At 42.9% G+C, this 20,311-nt stretch overlaps 1 protein-coding gene across 1 annotated transcript in view; it reads right to left on the reverse strand.

Moving 5' to 3' along the window:
* The window catches only part of LOC311113947 (glutamate receptor ionotropic, NMDA 2C-like), a gene marked incomplete at both ends in the record, with an annotated part of 35,522 nt that extends 22,463 nt beyond the window's left edge, over nt 1-13,059 (reverse strand). Inside the window, 3 exons of the mRNA XM_084189221.1 lie at nt 12,307-12,405; nt 12,618-12,754; nt 12,849-13,059. Of these exons, the coding sequence (XP_084045347.1) occupies nt 12,307-12,405; nt 12,618-12,754; nt 12,849-13,059 (447 nt within the window). The remainder of the gene's footprint in view (nt 1-12,306; nt 12,406-12,617; nt 12,755-12,848) is intronic.
* Between the last annotated feature and the right edge of the window lie 7,252 nt (nt 13,060-20,311).

Genomic DNA, 20,311 nt, shown 5'->3' on the forward strand with positions numbered 1-20,311 from the left:
AAATACGGTGTACCTTTTAGTTTGAATTTTGTCAACAGACAGTATATTGAGAGAACAGGTTCAGAATATTAGGGATCAATGAAAGAAAGCCATCTAAATATCTGCATATTCGTCTCAGTTTCAGCACTAATTGGTAGATTTAAAAATACTCTGATATTTTAGATTATTTATGTTTAGCAAAGTATTTATGAATCATAAAAAAACATGTTTGGAGAGCCTTTATGGACGACAGAAAGAAAACGGTGGTTTGATTCATTGGTAATGTAGGAAGATTAGTGTACATAGAGTTATAATAGGGAGAATAGTGGCACAGCGGTATAAGGCACTGCATCTCAGTGCTTGAGGCGTCACTACAGATCCCCTGGTTTGATTCCAGGCTGTATCACAACCGGCCGTGATTGGGAGTCCCATAGGGCGGCGTACAAATGGCCCAGCGTTGTCCGGGTTTGGCCGGTGTAGGTCGTCAGTGTAAATAAGAATTTGTTCTTAACTGACTTGCCTAGTAAAATATATATATATATTTTAAATATTGTACAATAGTAGGCTATACCCTCGTCTATTGCCTGCACTAACCATGGAACTGTGTGATGACACAGCCAAGTATTGCGCCATGAGTTGGGTTCAAACTGTTAAGGCCTGGTCTGCGCTCAGCTCCATAACGATTTAATTAGCCTACATGTATTTGTATATATATAGATTATCAGCTGTTACTAATGATCCTCAGCAACAACCACACGGCCGAGACAACGTTTACAGAGGAAGACAATTGAGGTAAACGAAACAATGTCATTAAATGGAGTGATAATGTAGACTATAATAGGGCTGTTACTGTGACCGTATTGCCACCACATCAGCGTTCACGAGTCATGACGGCAGTCAAATTAGTCATGGTAATTAGGCTTCTGCAAGCTCTGAAGCTGCTGATGGTCATTAGTAGCCTACCAAACTTGCCAACTGCCTGGTACTCAGCACTCTATTGTCCCTCTAATCACTCTGACATCAACTCAAATGTAATCTAAAATCTAATCAAACACTTCATGAGAGTCCATTAGCTCATGTTGCGCAACATTTCTATAGGCTATGCAACTGCATGAGAAAACAGAGTTTTGGTGGCCTCTATTAAAAAGAGGAGGATCCCATCAGCTTTCTATAGGCTAGGTCTACTATATTTATTTCTCAACTTTCCTAATATTAAGCACATTGCTTCTCTTTAAAACAGGAAAATATCCTACCTGGCTGGCATAAAAATGAACCACGGGAAAAGCGTCCTCCATTCGCTACTTAAGTGCATAGATTACATGTATTTTTTCCCGCTGCCCCTGTTTCGAGACAGGTGCATGATAATGGTCCATTCTAAATCAAAACAAATTTCACACATATATTATTTAGTATATGTAAAGACAAGATTAAATCAAGAATAGTCTGATGGGTGACAATACTAGCCTATCATTTGTGAATTATATATTATCACTTATGAATGACGCCCAGCTTGTAAGGCAAGAAACAGCACATGCCTTTTTTTAGCAACTTTTTTAAATCATAGTCGCACACCTCATGTAGCCTAGCCCATAGGCCCATTGCAACTCGCTGTTGGCTGGCCTCCCTGCCTGTGCCATTAAACCCCTACAACTCATCCAGAATGCCGCAGCCCGTCTGGTGTTCAACCTTCCCAAGTTCTCTCACGTCACCCCCCTCCTCCGCACACTCCACTGGCTTCCAGTTGAAGCTCGCATCCGCTACAAGACCATGGTGCTTGCCTATGGAGCAGTGAGGGGAACGGCACCTCTGTACCTTCAGGCTCTGATCAGTCCCTACACCCAAACGAGGGCATTGCGTTCATCCACCTCTGGCCTGCTGGCTCCCCTTCCTCTGCGGAAGCACAGTTCCCGCTCAGCCCAGGCAAAACTGTTCGCTGCTCTGGCACCCCAATGGTGGAACAAGCTCCCTCACGACGCCAGGACAGCGGAGTCACTCACCACCTTCCGGAGACATTTGAAACCCCACCTCTTTAAGGAATACCTGGGATAGGATAAAGTAATCCTTCTAACCCCCCCCCCCCCCCCCCAAATTGTAAAGTGGTTATCCCACTGGCTATAGGGTAAACGCACCAATTTGTGAGTCGCTCTGGCTAAGAGCGTCTGCTAAATGACGTTAATGTGCCCTTGAGCAAGGCACTTAACCCTAATTGCTCCTGTAAGTCGCTCTGGATAAGAGCGTCTGCTAAATGACTAAAATGTAAAAAATGTATATGTTTTAATAAGGTATGTATCACAACTGAAGTGGCCAAATAACTTCTTAAATTTAAGCACATGAATCCGCTTTACAACGGGTGTAGAGCCTAACTGGCATACATACGCAGCGCGTGATTTTCAAGTTTGGGGAAAATAATTTTCACCATAAAAATGCACCTTGATAATAAAAGCATTACATGCATAATCGCATTTGCGGTCACTTTTGAGAATGGTGTTTTCCCGCTAATTGATAGTATTTTGGAACATTAGCCCTTAACTACTGTGTGTGCATTACTGCCTAATAGTTGTGCAGTTGTGTCCCCGATGTGTCTTTCTTCACTTGTAGCCTGTGAGAAGGACCTGATCAGGTGACGGGCATTGGCTAATAAGAATTGAGCTGTCTGAGAGAGCCATGTGAGTGAGTGGTGCTTCGGAGCATGCAGCCGGGAGAAGGGAATTATAATGATTATATTCAGCCCAAGGGCACAACGGCCACTGGTCGCAAAAGGCATGGATTTATTTGTATTTGTTAGGGATTCCCATCAGTTCCTGTCAAGGCAGCAGCTACTCTTCCTGGGGTCCAAACACATTAAGGCATTTACATCACACATAAAACAAAATATAAAACACTACATCATATAACATTATTACACCAACAGATATGTACAATACAAAAATGTATAATACCACCTTACAACAATATTACAATGTACGTGTGTGTAGAGTGTTTCTGGGTGTGTGTCTCTTCACAGTCCCCGCTGTTCTATAAGGTGTTTTTTTAATCTGTTTTTAAAAATATGATTCTACTGCTTGCATTGGTTACCTGATGTGGAATAGATGTCCATGTAGTCATGGCTCTATGTAGTACTGTGCGCCTCCCATAGTCTGTTCTTGACTTGGGGATTGTGAAGAGATCTCTGGTGGCATGTCTTGTGGGGTATGCATGGGTGTCCGAACTGTGTGCTAGTAGTTTAAACAGACACCTCGGTGCATTCAGCTTGTCAACACTTCTTACAAAAACAAGTACTGATGAAGTCAATCTCTCCTCCACTTTAGCCATGAGAGATTTACATGCATATTATTAATGTTAGCTCTCCATGTATATTTAAGGGCCAACCGTGCTGCCCTGTTCTGTTTTTTTTAGGGGCATTACAGCCACACAAAGGGGATGCCGCCGGGAAATTTCAGGCATTATCAATTGCTTGTCAAATTGTGAATAAGAGACTGATGAAGTGTGTGCAGCCTGCGCAAAAAAACAAAGCAGAGCTCATGCCTTTCATGCAACATTTTTCAAATAATCATCAGAGTCGCATCATGCAGCCTTAGAATGTATTAAAAATCAAAACTAAAGTTGCATAAATAACTCTAAATTAAGCATATAGGAGTACCTGTTTCTTTGTTCAGGTACTCCTAACCGCTCAACACAGAAGAGCCACATGTGCCTACTCCCTCAAATTGTTTGGAGAAAATATCCTTTCCATTTTATTCAGCTATGTTCAATTGTATTCTTCATACTATAAAATTATATAAAATAATTCCACGGAATTCTAAGCAAATCTTGTCTGCTAAATGAACTAGTGTAGCACACAGCCATATGGCATAGCCAGATCAGGGCCTAACATAAGGACAACTCAGAGTATGCTATTCTGTTCTACTGAAATAGACTACATTTTCTTGATATTATGTTTCTTTAGACCGGTCTAACATAAATAATGGATTTATTGTGATGGGTGTAGGCTATATTACATGGATTTATTACTTTTTTAAATGTAGATGTTCAAAAGGTCTGCATCAGTGGCTTGTAGGCCATGCATGGAAGCCAGGAGATGCTAAATGTGTTTATGTTAATTAACAGTCAATTACTGTGAGACCGACAGTTATTTGCTTGACAATCACCTACGGACCACCATAGCCCTAGGCTATGCCAACTGAAGGGAATAGGAAACAGTACATTGGCAGTGTAATATGTGTTGTTATTAGGCCTACTGACAGTCGATAGAGGCTAATATTTAACACGACAGAAATAGGAAACAGAGAATGTTGGGGAAGCCTATAATGAAACCTCTAAAGGTGTAAGCCGTTAGGGGGAATTGTGGAATTGTTTTTAGATGGTCATACCATGGATCATTTAGTTATTTGATTTGGAATTTTAGGACCCCTTTAAGTATAATTAGTTTTTATAAAAATATATTGAATTTGGCCTTTACTACTATAGCCCATAGAAACGCATTGAATAGCGCATTCATAAATGGCAAAAAATACAATAAATAATAAGGAATAAGGTTTTGAAGTGTCTGTCCTATATCTAGGAGATATAAGAAAGATCAGGATAATATTTTGGGACACATGTTTAACCCCTTATTTTTGTTGGTACAAATCTACCTCCATACTTCCATTCAGAGGAGTCCTGTGGGGTTTGTGGGGGTCGTAGAGCAAACGGAGAACACCATCATGTTCGTGATAGTCTCATATTTCCATGGAGTGGTCATTAGTTTGTAAGCTAAACCATTCGGACGCTGCAGACGTTTCTGTGAGAAGACCGATTTTCAGGATGTCTCATGGTGTGACAAACATCGTTGTAGCTCAGCCACCTTCCACCGCAGATGAGGAAGGCTGACATAGGCTGATGTGGTGGATTGAGATTAATCCAATGCAAAACAGATATCTTTAGCTTAAACTGACGGATCTTGACAGATTTTGACGGGATTTGTTTTATTGTGTTACGTAGATTGACCCAGGGGTGCATCAATAGACTCTTAAGGATTAAGACATTCGAGAGAGGCCACAATTTAAAGGCTGTACAATTAAAATTCTGCATAATGGCACAGCATTTCATAAACGTTACTGTGGGAAAGTTGATATGTTGATGTACTTCAGTTTGCTGCCATATTAATGGTTTCACATTCAAATTTACAATTCCCTTATCCAAACTGATTACTCATTTACCTAGCTCTTATCGATAGCTCTTATCAAGTTGTAAATTACAGTGCATGGAGAATGGTGTTATTTCAATCTGAAAAAATTAAGTACATGCTTTTTCCACTTGGAACCAGTAGGTTTGCTAGACCTTATTCATGGTTTCGTTGTGCGTAAAGGTGGTGGAATTATTAGGGAATTAAGTCCACACCTCCGCCACACCTTCATTTATTCGATCTCCACCGCGAAAGAATAGCGGGTAAATAGCATGCTATTCTCATGCTTAAGTTCAAGGTCAGAATACGCATAGAGAGAAAAGTACATAAAAAGAGAATTACATTCCATTTACGCAGGCTTAACTCGGGTCGGAATCGGCCCCTAAGAAAAAAGCTGCGAAAGGGAGAGTTAAAATAAAGAGAAGGGAGGGCCAGAACAGTAGCCTAATGTTTGGGAAAGATGTTATGTGTGATGATTGTGAGGCGTTATACTAATATAATATTAACTCCTGCAGAATTGAGCAGTTCTTCCAGTAAAATGATACACCAAATGTACATTTTGACTCGGGAACAGAAGGGAAGAAATATGATTGATTTATTTCAGTATCTTGAGAGAAGGAATGCGTGGTTAGGGACCGTCTGTAAATGTGCTATTTTGATCAGCATCATAAAAGCTGATAGTATTTAAACTACATAAAATATGCATTCAAGTCGAACTGAAATAATTAGTGCAGAAACTTTTTTTTTCTTTTTTTGTTATTGCATTTTATACACATCTTTGCTGTGTGAGAGAAGCAGAGATGAAAGAGAAAACTTTACCGATGTCAACTAGATTGAAGCATTCATTCTATCGATGTACGACATATTTTCTGGTCAGCAAGGGTTTATTTCGTCTTCTAGGGCAACAAGTAATGACAGAAGAGAAGCTGCATGTATCTAATTATAGACAAGTTGACTAACAATTAGCCCACCAAAATGTCGGAAATTATAAGCAGAACACATGCCCATCTAAATTAGGCTTTTTTTAAAATCCTGCACCCCCTGTCAAAAATAGTTCCGGCTTCTCTGACTCTACAGCGCATTTTCTATATTTGCAGGTTAGGGTCTCAGATGTTCTATTTATCACATATAGTCAGGAGGTTGCGGATGGGATATTAGCAATTGCGGGTGGGTGCTGGTGAACAAACAGCTGACCCGCTCACTACTACTACCTAGGCAATGTTCATTACACAGTACTATCCCCTCCGTTCAGGAGAGCGTGTCCTTACACTACACTACACCACACCAAGTTCCTCACGTGTGCATGCCTCGCCAATGGCCCCCAAGGCACCATCCCACCACCTACACCGACACAGGCCTACCTAGGCAAGGTTCCTTACACTATCATTAAACATCCAAATTGCCTGTGTATAGGATGTCAATATAGCCAAACTAATATTAAACTGCAGTTTACACAAACAGAAAGACAGTGTAAGCCATACTGGTGCACATTCAAGTCAATGGCTGCTTACATACACTTATTTTACTGTTCCACTATGACCACTAATTACGATTACCATGTGTTTCTGGATAGACATGACCTGGTTTCCATGGAGCCCCGACTGGGTTACGGTAGGTGTTTGAGTGTTTATCCCGCTGTAGTGTGTAGATGATGGTAGTGTATTCCTCAGGGGACCTCTTTAGGAGATAGTGATGTTAGCCGGTGTACCAGTCCCTCAACACAACATTAGGAGATAGTGATGTTAGCCGGTGTACCAGTCCCTCAACACAACATTAGGAGATAGTGATGTTAGCCGGTGTACCAGTCCCTCAAAACAACATTAGGAGATAGTGATGTTAGCCGGTGTACCAGTCCCTCAACACAACATTAGGAGATAGTGATGTTAGCCGGTGTACCAGTCCCTCAACACAACATTAGGAGATAGTGATGTTAGCCGGTGTACCAGTCCCTCAACACAACATTAGGAGATAGTGATGTTAGCCGGTGTACCAGTCCCTCAACACAACATTAGGAGATAGTGATGTTAGCCGGTGTACCAGTCCCTCAACACAACATTAGGAGATAGTGATGTTAGCCGGTGTACCAGTCCCTCAACACAACATTAGGAGATAGTGATGTTAGCCGGTGTACCAGTCCCTCAACACAACATTAGGAGATAGTGATGTTAGCCGGTGTACCAGTCCCTCAACACAACATTAGGAGATAGTGATGTTAGCCGGTGTACCAGTCCCTCAACACAACATTAGGAGATAGTGATGTTAGCCGGTGTACCAGTCCCTCAACACAACATTAGGAGATAGTGATGTTAGCCGGTGTACCAGTCCCTCAACACAACATTAGGAGATAGTGATGTTAGCCGGTGTACCAGTCCCTCAACACAACATTAGGAGATAGTGATGTTAGCCGGTGTACCAGTCCCTCAACACAACATTAGGAGATAGTGATGTTAGCCGGTGTACCAGTCCCTCAACACAACATTAGGAGATAGTGATGTTAGCCGGTGTACCAGTCCCTCAACACAACATTAGGAGATAGTGATGTTAGCCGGTGTACCAGTCCCTCAACACAACATTAGGAGATAGTGATGTTAGCCGGTGTACCAGTCCCTCAACACAACATTAGGAGATAGTGATGTTAGCCGGTGTACCAGTCCCTCAACACAACATTAGGAGATAGTGATGTTAGCCGGTGTACCAGTCCCTCAACACAACATTAGGAGATAGTGATGTTAGCCGGTGTACCAGTCCCTCAAAACAACATTAGGAGATAGTGATGTTAGCCGGTGTACCAGTCCCTCAACACAACATTAGGAGATAGTGATGTTAGCCGGTGTACCAGTCCCTCAACACAACATTAGGAGATAGTGATGTTAGCCGGTGTACCAGTCCCTCAACACAACATTAGGAGATAGTGATGTTAGCCGGTGTACCAGTCCCTCAAAACAACATTAGGAGATAGTGATGTTAGCCGGTGTACCAGTCCCTCAACACAACATTAGGAGATAGTGATGTTAGCCGGTGTACCAGTCACTCAACACAACATTAGGAGATAGTGATGTTAGCCGGTGTACCAGTCCCTCAACACAACATTAGGATACACCACTGTCTACTGAACACAACCAAAAGATGGGACTCTTAGCCTGGGAAGCGCACACACACACACACACACACACACACGCACACACACACACACACACACACAGTTCCTCCCCCTCTATCTCTATCTTACCCTCTTTTCCTTTCTTCTTCTCATTATTTTATCTTCCTTTCATCGCTCCATGTTTAGTGATGGATAGATCAGGGATAGAGGACAAAGGAGAAAGACAGGAACCAGGAATAGGCGGCTGAGACTGAAGAGCAGGGTCCTTTTAGACACACCAAAGACATCATCAAAGATGCATCTTTATCATCAGCGGCTGCAGGGCCATTGATAATCAAGCACTATTGAACCCTTTAATCTATTAATATAATCACACACACACACACCTCCCTCCCCACCTGGTCTATTGCAAGAGACCCTACTGAAGAGTTTCTTTGTAGAGTTCACAAAGAACAGAGGCTGGAGAGTAGATCAGCCTAGATATGAACAGGAAGGATCAGGAGAGCTTTATCTACTTCATGTTGTTTTCTATTCAGTGTCCAGACCTGTCATGTCTCTTTGACATAAAGACGGGTATCAGAGGGTTCTTTTAAAGTATGTCTTATGAAGAAAGCTGTCTCGCAATACTTTGGCTTTAAGCTGTTTTGTCTAATGGAGCTGCATGTATCTTATATTTTTATTCTTATAAGAGATGTTTCATAGATGTCTAGCTATACAGCTTTAGACATAGGCCTGTTGCTGTCTCTCCTACATTGTCTTAGACATAGCCATTTAGATGTCTATCCATACCTTAGCTTTAAGAGCCAGGGCTTGTTGTAAGTCCGTGAGTGACTCATCTCTCAGAGAGCAAGTCTCAATCTTTACAAGGCTGTCATTTAGAACCTGTTTAAGAAGCTACGAGGGTTATCTATACTCTAATTAGATATAGGACAATATACTCACAGGCTAACAGCGATCTGTGTGTGTGAGATGGAGAGAGAAGGGGGAGAGAGAGAAAGAAAGAAAGAAAGAAAGAAAGAAAGAAAGAAAGAAAGAAAGAAGAAAGAAAGAAAGAAAGAAAGAAAGAAAGAAAGAAAGAAAGAAAGAAAGAAAGAAAGAAAGAAAGAAAGAGAGAGAGAGAGAGAGAGAGAGAGAGAGAGAGAGAGAGAGAGAGAGAGAGAGAGAGAGAGAGAGAGAGAGAGAGAGAGAGAGAGAGAGGTGGGGGAGGAGAGAGAGAAAGGGAGAGAGATAGAGAGAGTGAAGGAGAAAGAGAGAGAGGGAAAAAGAGGGGGACTGAGAGAGAGACATAGAGAGGGGTAGAGACAGGGAGATTGTAACAGATGATAGAGTGGTAGCTGTGGTAGGGAGTCTCTGTCTCCTAAAGGGTGTAATTGAATGTTTAAAACCCCCTAAGGTCGATGTCCACGCCCCCCGTGGAAATATAATTAGCATAATACAAAACATCCCCATCAAAATCTGTCAGTTTAAGATAGAGAGAGCTATTTTTCGCATCTGCGGTGTAAGTTGACAGAGCTAGAGCAGTGTTTGTCAGAGCATGAGACATCCCAAAAATCGGTCTTCTTACAAAATCGTCTGTAGCATCCGAACGGTTTGGCCTACAAACTATTATGACTCCTCTATGAAAAGATGAGACTCTCACGAACACGATGGTGTTCTCTGACCTCCACAAATGTCAAGAGACTCGTCTGAAGTCGGTACAGCCGATCTGCCAACTTCTGTCTGTGGCGTCCGAACCGTTTGGCCTACACACAGAAATTCTAGTAACTTTCCCAAAATTCTCACATTTTCAAAAAATCCTGGTTGAAGGATTTCCAGGAATCTTACAACCGGGATTTCTGGAAAACCTTGGAAATGTACTAGCATTTTGCAACCCTACCTGCAAGTCACATTATGCTGGCTTGCAAAGGGATGTGTAATTCCTATAGCAATCCAGTCAGAGTTAGGATATCCAACAGTTGACATTTGTATTCACCCACAACCTGCATTCATAATGACTGCCAAGGTTAGAAACAGTGTGTGGAGACTACCCAAGCCATTTAAAGTGGAACAACCATTTCAGTAACGGGTGCAAACAATCTATCTAAATGATTGGATTATTTTAGAAAAATGTATGTTATTTACCTTTGTGTAGCATAATATTAATCAATAAATCACTCAATGTACATGCAAAAACACAGATATTAAAAACAATTCCAAAAAATCTACCTGCAGTAGTGCATGCTGGGAGAAAAAGTGAATTCATTATCATAACTTTAAAAAATGTAGTTGATGTGACTTCTAATTTAGTTTTGAGTCGGTACCACATAAACATTTAAAGTAATAATTAATCATGTAGGCTACAGCTTCATCTAGACACCAGATAATGACTGACTGAGTTCCACTCAATCAATCACTGTCTCTCATTAGCTCCATCATTGTGTTTGATGCCTTTCTATGAATAGTCACATCCATGCAGAGTGCTGATTAACAGACAGCCGCTAAACCCCTGACATGATTAACATAGGGAGCAGACACATCCACTGGGTTGTCTCTCAAAGTGTCCCCTGTTAAATCTGAGCATCAGGCTAGGCATGGGCACGTGAGTGAGTGAGTGAAAGAGAGAGAGAGAGCGCGTGTGTGTGCAGTGTGTGTGTGCGCACACGCGAGAGTGTGCATGCGTGCGTCTGTACTGTTTGTGTGGGTGAGTGTCGGTACTATAAATACCCGGGTGTTGATAACAGGTGTTAACGTCTCACATCTCTTGGGTGAGGAGAGGGGGAGAGGGGGAGAGGGGGAGAGAAAAAGGGGAAGGATGAAGCGATGAAGAAGAAATGAGAGAAAATAATAGAAGGGGAACGTGGGAAAGTGAGGGAAAATTACGGACAAGGGGAGGGACACAGTGAAAATAATAGGAAGGGAACGTGGGAAAGTGAGGGAAAATTACGGACAAGGGGAGGGACAAAGTGAAAATAATAGGAGAGGAACATGGGAAAGTGAGGGAAAATTACGGACAAGGGGAGGGACAAAGTGAAAATAAAGGGTGAGGAAAGGGTGAGGTTCAGTTGAAACTGTAGTAATCAGGCTACTTCAACGATTACAGAACCAGAAGTGATCTGATGATCGATCATCTCTCTACACTCTAACCATCAAGCTCAATGTGTCTATCAGAACTCGTTACAGTGAAACACTGTACACATCATCATGGTAGAATGTGTCTGTATTCATCTGTGTAGGGATGACTGAGTACGTGAGGTATTGATCGTTCTCAGCACTTCTCTGCTCTGTCTAATTCTCAAAGTAATTTGCTGCTTGTGTTTCCCAGCAGAACAACTCTTTCCCAGCTGTTATCTGATAAAGGTCGATGGAGAGGAGGCAGAAGACATATTTCTATTTCGGATCTCTGCCCTATGCTGCATGTTTAGACAGAACTCACAGATGTATCTACAGACTGGTGTTAAACTGCATGTCTGTAGAGGTGTTGTGGTGTTGCATTGCTGTCTGTAGTGAATAGAGTTGGTGCCCTATAAAACAGGGGTATTAAAATCTTACCCTACGAGTCCCGGATGACTGCTGGTTTTCTGTTCTACCTGACAATTAATGGCACCCACCTGGTGTCCCAGGTCTAAATCAGTCCCTGATTAAAGGGGAAGAATGAAAAAAAGTAGCGGAATGGGCTTTGAGGTCCAGATTAGAATTTGAGGGCTATACAGTATACATATGTAGTATCTTAATTTGAGCCAGTTTGCTTGAGCAGGGAAATAATCCTGTTATTATTATCTGGATTATAATTCATTAACATTTTTGTTGGGGTTGATACATTTTTCGGAAAGGAAAATCAAGTCTGAAAAGTCAAAATTAAAGTTACAAACTTTAGAGGGCTTTTTAAATGAAAATACACTACAAGTTTGCATTTCCTGCTGTATAGAAAAATTCTCAGGAACAAAAGAGTGATCAAATTAAGATCTTCTGTAGTAGATTTGTCTCACTTTATGGAGACGGGTTTTAGTGGCCTACTACAGTGTGTGGAAGGCTATTGTTAGTTGTGGTAGTTTGATTATAGGTACAGTATTATGTGTTGTCTTACCTTGTGAGGTATGACGACGGCAGATCCTCCACTGATGCCAACGATGGGCAGAGCAGTCTGAGTCGACAGGAAGTCCAGGATCTGAGCCACTTCTGCCACCTTGGAGACAACACATGCTTTAATTAGGTCCAGTCAGAGACATACACACAACACTCAACATATAGAGGATGTTACCACCTCCTCTGCCATCTCATATCTATCCCATTTTCCATCCCCAAAGAACAGAGGTCAGTATCTGAGCTAACCTTCCACCCTGGTTATCATGATTGATTGATGTATTTATTGATTGATCGATCGATCGATTGTCAGACCTGAGGTCCAGCTCCTGATCCCACATCGTCCTCGAACACGACTCCATGCAGTTTCTCTGTCGCCATGGTTTGACAGAGACGCGTCAGCAGGGCGCGAGGGTTGGTGTCGTTAACCAGAACAGTGACCGGGTTCACCTCTGAGAAGAAGAAGAAGTAGAAGAAGAAGAATGAATGTTGCCCTCCAAAGTGTACATAGTAAAGAGCACATCAGGATTAACGTGAAGAACATACCTAGGGGAAGATCAGCGAAGTTCTCTCTGCTCAAACGACCCCTGACCTCATTCTGGTAAGCGGAGCCACTGAACACCACCGCCACATTAATAGAGGGATGGAGGATGAGAGGACGGGAGAGGAGGGGAGGGAAGGAGGAGAGGAAGAGGAAGAGGAGGAAAGGAGGAGGAGATCGCGGAGAAGGAGGTGGCTGTCCTGGAGGAACACCCATGTCAGCACCTTACTGCCTGAAGAGGAGGAAGAGGAGGAGAGAAAGAGATATGGAGAGGGGAAGGAGGTGAGGGTGGGACAGAGGGTTCAAAGAGAGGGGAAAGAGGAGGTTGTAGAGGAAGTGAAGGTGGGACAGAGGGTTCGAAGAGAGGGGAAAGAGGAGGTTGGAGAGGGGATGAGGTGGGGGTGGGACAGAGGCCTCAAAGAGAGGGGAAAGAGAGGGTTGGAGAGGGGAGGAAGTGAGGGTGGGACAGAGGGCTCAAAGAGATGGGAAAGAGGAGGTTGTAGAGGAAGTGAAGGTGGGACAGAGGGTTCAAAGAGAGGGGAAAGAGGGGGTTGTAGAGGAGGTGAGGGTGGAACAGGGGGTTCAAAGAGAGGGGAAAGAGGAGGTTGGAGAGGGGATGAGGTGGGGATGGGACAGAGGGCTCAAAGAGTGGGGGAAAGAGAGAGTTGGAGAGGGGAGGAAGTGAGGGTGGGACAGAGGGCTCAAAGAGAGGGGGAAAGAGAGAGTTGGAGAGGGGATGAAGTGAGGGTGGGACAGAGGGCTCAAAGAAAGGGGAAAGAGAGGGTTGGAAATGGGAGGAAGTGAGGGTGGGACAGAGGGCTCAAAGAGAGGGGGAAAGAGAGGGTTGGAGAGGGGAGGAGGGGAGGGTGGGACAGAGGGCTCAAAGAAAGGGGAAAGAGGGGGTTGGAGAGGAAGTGAGGGTGGGACAGAGGGTTCAAAGAGATGGGAAAGAAGGGATGGAGAGAGGTGAGAGGAGGAAAGAAAGAGGGGGTTGTAGAGGGAGAGAAAAAGGGCACTAGTCAGACATGCAAGCAGCTTTAGTCTGGTGACAATTACTAATACCTCATAGTCCTTTAGTGCATTGGTTTAAGCATGATCTATCGTTCTCTCTCTCCATTCCTGTTCATTACACACACACATACACACACACACACACACACACACACACACACACACACACACACACACACACACACACACCAGCTAGTGTGATATAGAAGCAGCTAGACCTGACAGGTGTAAAACACTCTCTGGAGTGTGTGTGTGTGTGTGTGTGTGTGTTTGTGTGCGTGTGCGTGTGTGTGTAATCCTCTGTAATCCTTTTTCTCGGTGTCATGGCTATAATCACCTCTTCATCTTCACACCCTCCTGCTGTGTGCACAGAAGCTCTGACACCAGGATCTGACACCAGGATCTGACACCAGGATCTGACACCAGGATCTGACACCAGGATCTGACACCAGGATCTGACACCAGGATCTGACACCAGGATCTGACACCAGGATCTGACACCAGGATCTGACACCAGGATCTGACACCAGGATCTGACCCCTAATCTAGCCCTGGTCTACACAGCCAGGTCACACGTAAAACAAGTCAGTATTCGACTTCCAGCGATAGAAAGTAATTTTTTGTAATTTTTGTTTTAAGCCTATCCCAAACCTTAACCCTTACCTTAGCCATTCTGAGTTAATGCCTAACCTCAAGATTTTGGAGTTAAAGCCTAAACTTACCCTTAAAAACGTATACATTTGACATTTGAGAAGCATGGATGAATGTCTAATACTGATGTGAGACTGTGAGAGCTTGTTGGTTCTACAAGATGTCATCAGGAAACACACTCAAAGTCAGTACGTACACTGACTGTCGGTGTACACATACTAACTCTCAGTACACACACACACTCACTCACTCCCTCAAACTCCTGCCAGGTCACTCAAGATTGACTTTGAAATTGGACATCCATCCAGGTCCCGATGACATCGGGAGATGCCTTCAAAACCCACCACTAGGGGCAAAGGTGAGCACTATTACCATTAAGTAGGCTTGAGTTTTGCTAGAGCGTTATGGATGGGGATGCTGTCAGCATGCTTCAGTTCGGCTGTGGGTTAGCGGAAGTCGGCTAGCCGAACCGAACTAGTGTGCTCGCAAGCTCCCTAAAAAGACGTTCGCTTGAAAGACGAATAAAAAGGTGGAAAGCGGCAATATTACCCTGAGACAGTAGAGGGCGATGAGCTGGTAATAGCCATCTAAGACCAAACAAGGAAGTGACGACACACCCAAACAAGGAAGAATAGTGTACACGTAGAGACACTTGACTGGCGAGAAAATGTAATTTGTGTATATTGCCCGGGATCTAATAGAGTTGATGTGCCTAGCAACACATATAATAGGGATCTACTAGATTTGATGTGCCTAGCAACACATATAATAGGGATCTACTAGATTTGATGTGACTAGCAACACATATAATAGGGATCTACTAGATTTGATGTGCCTAGCAACACATATAATAGAGATCTACTAGATTTGATGTGACTAGCAACACATATAATAGGGATCTACTAGATTTTATGTGCCTAGCAACACATATTATAGGCCAGATACAGTGGCCACTACAGGTTAACAATGGTGGATGTAGGAGCATTTGGCCGAGAGAGCTATGGTGGAGTGTTTAAAGAGAGTTCTTTTGGGTACAAACTGCTGCAAAAGACCCTGGATTTATCACTGCATGTTGCCCTTCCAGGTATCACAATGCCAAGTCCTTTTCCTGGGAGATGCAGCTTTCCCCCTACGTGAGAACCTAATAAGCCCTTATCCAGGTACTGTATGTTGATAGAATGTTGGAATCAATTTAACTTTTTCTGTTTCTAATTTCCCTTGTTACTGCATACATGTATGTACCTCTATATGAGAATGCAGTAATGCAGTAATTTAGATTAGATTGAACTACACCAAGTGTAGAAGAAAGCCTGTGAAGTCTGTGGCACACAGCTCTTCTCTACGTTGTCAGCACATGATGTTCAAATAGAATGCATTGAAACACCTTGTATTGAGATGAAGAAATGCCAACAGAGTTTTTTCAGCCACAAATAAATCTTTGTTCTTGCTTCTGAATGTAAACCACAATACAAAAGTGTCTGCTGAGAACAGACATGTACTGTGGGTTGCGAAAGTATTCACCCGCATTGGCATTTTTCCTATTTTGTTGCCTTACAACCTGGAATTAAAATTTATTTTGGGGGGGGTTTGTATAATTTGATTTACACAACATGCCTACCACTTTGAAGATGCAAAATATGTTTTATTGTGAAACAAACAAGAAATAAGAAAACAAATCTGAAAACTTGAGCCTGCATAACTATTCAACATCCCCCCCCTCTACTTTGTAGAGCCACCTTTTGCAGCAATTACAGCTGCAAGTCTCTTGGGGTACGTCTCTATAAGCTTGGCACATCTAGCCACTGGGATTTTTGCCCATTCTTCAAGGCAAAACTGCTCCAGTGTACAGCAATATTTAAGTCATTGGATTGAGGTCTGGGCTTTGACTAGGCCATTCCAAGACATTTAAATGTTTCCCCTTAAACCGCTCAAGTGTTGCTTTAGCAATATGCTTAGGGTCATTGTCCTGCTGGAAGGTGAACCTCTGTCCCAGTCTCAAATCTCTGGAAGACTGAAACAGGTTTCCCTCAAGAATTTCCCTGTATTTAGCGCCATCCATCTTTCCTTCAATTCTGACCAGTTTCCCAGTCCCTGCCGATGAAAAACATCCCCACAGCATGATGCTGCCACCACCATGCGTCATTGTGGGGATGGTGTTCTCGGGGTGATGAGAGGTGTTGGGTTTGCGCCAGACATTTTCCTTGATGGCCAAAAGCTCAATTTTATTCTAATCTGACCAGAGTACCTTCTTCCATATGTTTGGAGAGTCTCCCACATGCCTTTTGGGGAACACCAAACGTGTTTGCTTATTTTTTTCTTTAAGCAATGGCTTTTTTCTGGCCACTCTTCCGTAAAGCCCAGCTCTTTGGAGTGTACGGCTTAAAGTGGTCCTATGGACAGATACTCCAATCTCTGCTGTGGAGCATTGCAGCTCCTTCAGGGTTATCTTTGGTCTCTTTGTTGCCTCTCTGATTAATGCCCTCCTTTCCTGGTCCATGAGTTTTGGTGGGCAGCCCACTCTTGGCAGGTTTGTTGTGGTGCCATATTCTTTCCATTTTTTTATAATGGATTTAATGATGCTCTGTGGGATGTTCAAAGTTTCTGATTTTTTTTAATAACCCAACCCTGATCTGTATTTCTCCACAACTTTGTCCCTGACCTGTTTGGAGAGCTCCTTGGTCTTCATGGTGTCGTTTGCTTGGTGGTGCCCCTTGCTTAGTGGTGTTGCAGACTCTGGGGCCTTTCAGAACAGGTGTATATATACTGAGATCATGTGACAGATCATGTGACACTTAGATTGCACACAGGTGGACTTTATTTAACTAATAATGTGACTTCTGAAGGTAATTGGTTGCACCAGATCTTATTTAGGGGCTTCATAGCAAAGGGGTTGAATACATATGGACGCACCACTTTTCCGTTATTTATTTTTCCGAATTTTTTGAAACAAGTTAGTTTTTTCATTTCACTTCACCAATTTGGACTATTTTGTGTATGTCCATTACATGAAATCCAAATAGAAATCAATTTAAATTACAGGTTGTAATGCAACAAAATAGGAAAAACGCCAAGGGGGATGAATACTTTTGCAAGGCACTGTAAACAAGTGCCTAAGGAATAAAATTTAAGTGTCAGAGTGTAGTTACAAATATTTCTGGATATAAATATTTCTAAACAATAGCACAACATTGTCTACTATGAACAGACAAGTAAACAACAAAAGGGTCAAATATAACATTTTAAGAGTGTAGATACAAATATTTATGAGCAATATAATAAATAAAACAGTGTCTTATGAACAGAAATGTAAACAACAATAGTTTCTATGGATTAACTGAAAGTGGCTAGTGTCTGACTCCTGAGATGTCTCAACAACAACAGAACGAGTTGTTCATTTCACTGTGGTCCCAGTCGTTCGGTCCATGTCCTCTTCTTGAAGTCATGCAGCTGATGATCAAATTCCTCCCGGAGTTTTGGCGAGAGTTCATCCATGAAATCAGCAGTAGGTGCCAGGACCCTGTGGAGAGGATGAGAGGAGGGGGGGAATTAGGAGTGTCTGGAGAGCAGTGTGCATGGTGAAGAAGAGAAATAACAACAGAAGAGAGAAAAAGGGATCAGAGTAAAGTCTGAAAATATTCGTATTTATTTATTTACCTCTGGGACAAGCTGGCGTCTCGGTGCATGACGTTCTCCAGATCTTGAGATACATCTTCAATAATTTGCAATGCCTTTGCGAGTGATGTGTCAAGGGCTGAGTCTGCAGCTCTTTTCTCCCATCTCCTCACACCCCTGCCACTACTGCTGCTGCTCTGTGGCATCGCTGAGGAGGAAGCCAGTGGAGTAGGTCTTGGAGGTGGGCCCAGGATAGAGCTTCCCAGGTCCTGCATGGAGTTTGTTTCTAATTACGCACTGCAACTCAGTGCGGGAGATGGGCTGGGGCCGATCACCAGGCAGTGCTGGGGGCAGAGGTAGAGCTTGGGGCTGGTGAACAGGCAGTGCTGGGGGCACAGGACAAAACCAGGTGCTGTCTCCATTCACTGGTATTTGTGCCTTGAAAATAAAAAAGTAGAGGGCTATTATTCACATATTCAAAACATGAATGAACATCAAATATATTTAACCAAGACTACAATAGACTATATAATCTTGCAAACATTTGACCAGAGTTGAGTAGGCCTGGCCTAGCTACTCAACTCTGCTCAAACGTTTGCAACATTTTGACTAGCTGAACCTAGCTACCAAACTTTGACTTTGGTGTTACCAATGTGGGAAGCTTATGATTTTCTTTCTTTGACAAAATTATGTTTGATCAAAAGTTGTAAAGATCTTTAGTTTAGTTGGTTGGCTTGCTTTCCCTGCACGAGTATGCTGCTAGGCTAGCTATCCACCAGCCAGCCAAGTAGCTAGCGCTAGCTGGCTAGCTATTGGTAGCAAAACATGGCTACTCTTTTCGTTGACTACAATAGAAATTAAAACAACATACCCCATCCTTTGGTGAAGAAGGCATGTTGCTTTCAGTCTTCCCATGCTTCACGTGCCAACAAGCCAGCAGCAACATTTCTGGAGTAGCCTTTCCACTGGCATCTCCACTGCGGCCCTTGTTTCTTTTATTTGCCTTGCCTTGATGAACTTGTGGCGAACCCTACCCTACTTTTTCAAACAAGTGGTTGGGTCAGACCCCAGCGTCTCCACAATCTCCCTCCATGAATTGGCTAGAATCGTACTGGTGAAGGTACTTTTGTACCTCCTCGGTCAATCGATGCTCAAAGTTGTCATTCGCCATTTTGAATCCACACTGAGTTTCGAGCTGAATCAACAAGAAGCAGAAACTCGTGTCACCCCTACAGTTGACCAACACGGACAAAGGGGAGTAGACATCGAAAAAAATGTGTGCCTGAACAGCCGACAAAACCGAACTCCAAAACGAACAAAAACGTCACAAAATGTCGTCATAATATATGCACGAACTGTACCAAACTTGTTTAGGTTGGGAAGCATTAAATAATTAATGCAGGAGGAGCCGCAGCAGGAAGAGAAACCCGTCGAAATGTGACATTTTGGAGCAACTACGAAAATGGACTTTTAGCGAAATGTGGTTAAACGTCCGAATCTAATGATGTCAAATTGGTCAAATCGTGAGCTCTTGTTATCACACCCACTGTCAGTATGAACAGTAAGCTACCAGACAACCAAGTTCATATCAGTTTAGAAAATTGAATTGGATAAGGATGTCCTTCAAATATTTGTAATAATCCAGTGGTACATGCAGATTTTGGACTGTTGACTTCTGATGGGATCGAACAGGGTGCATGAGATGATTGAATTCTGGCCCAGGTTGTTCATGTCCATGTTATTCAGTCAGATGACAGGTTTTACTCTGGACCTTTCAGACACAGTTTACAATAACTAGTGGTGAGCAACTGCAGGGACAGGAAGATAATGGTAGAGAGCTTCAAAGGCAAGAGCATTCAAAGTCGTATAAAAGGAGACAGACAAAAAACCTTAGAAAAGAGAGGCTTGAAAGAGAGGTTGAAAGGATACATCTGATGACAGTTCTATTCTAAGCTCTTACAATATTCGTTTTTTTTGGTCTTGTTTTTAATTTGCAAAACAACTGTATTCCAGCATTGGGACATTGAGCCACTTGGTCTGTGTTAGAACAAAGAGATAGGAGATGTGATTATGAAGGCCTCTCTGATGACCAGAGATCACACAGATAGATTAACCAGCGGTCACTCATTACATACAGATACACCAGACCAACAGCACATCTGACGGAGTAGAGTTTTGTGTGCGTGTGTTTGTG

The sequence above is a fragment of the Coregonus lavaretus genome (genome assembly GCF_964263955.1).
Source record: "Coregonus lavaretus genome assembly, contig: HAP1_SCAFFOLD_5118, whole genome shotgun sequence".
Classification (NCBI taxonomy): Eukaryota; Metazoa; Chordata; class Actinopteri; order Salmoniformes; family Salmonidae; genus Coregonus; species Coregonus lavaretus.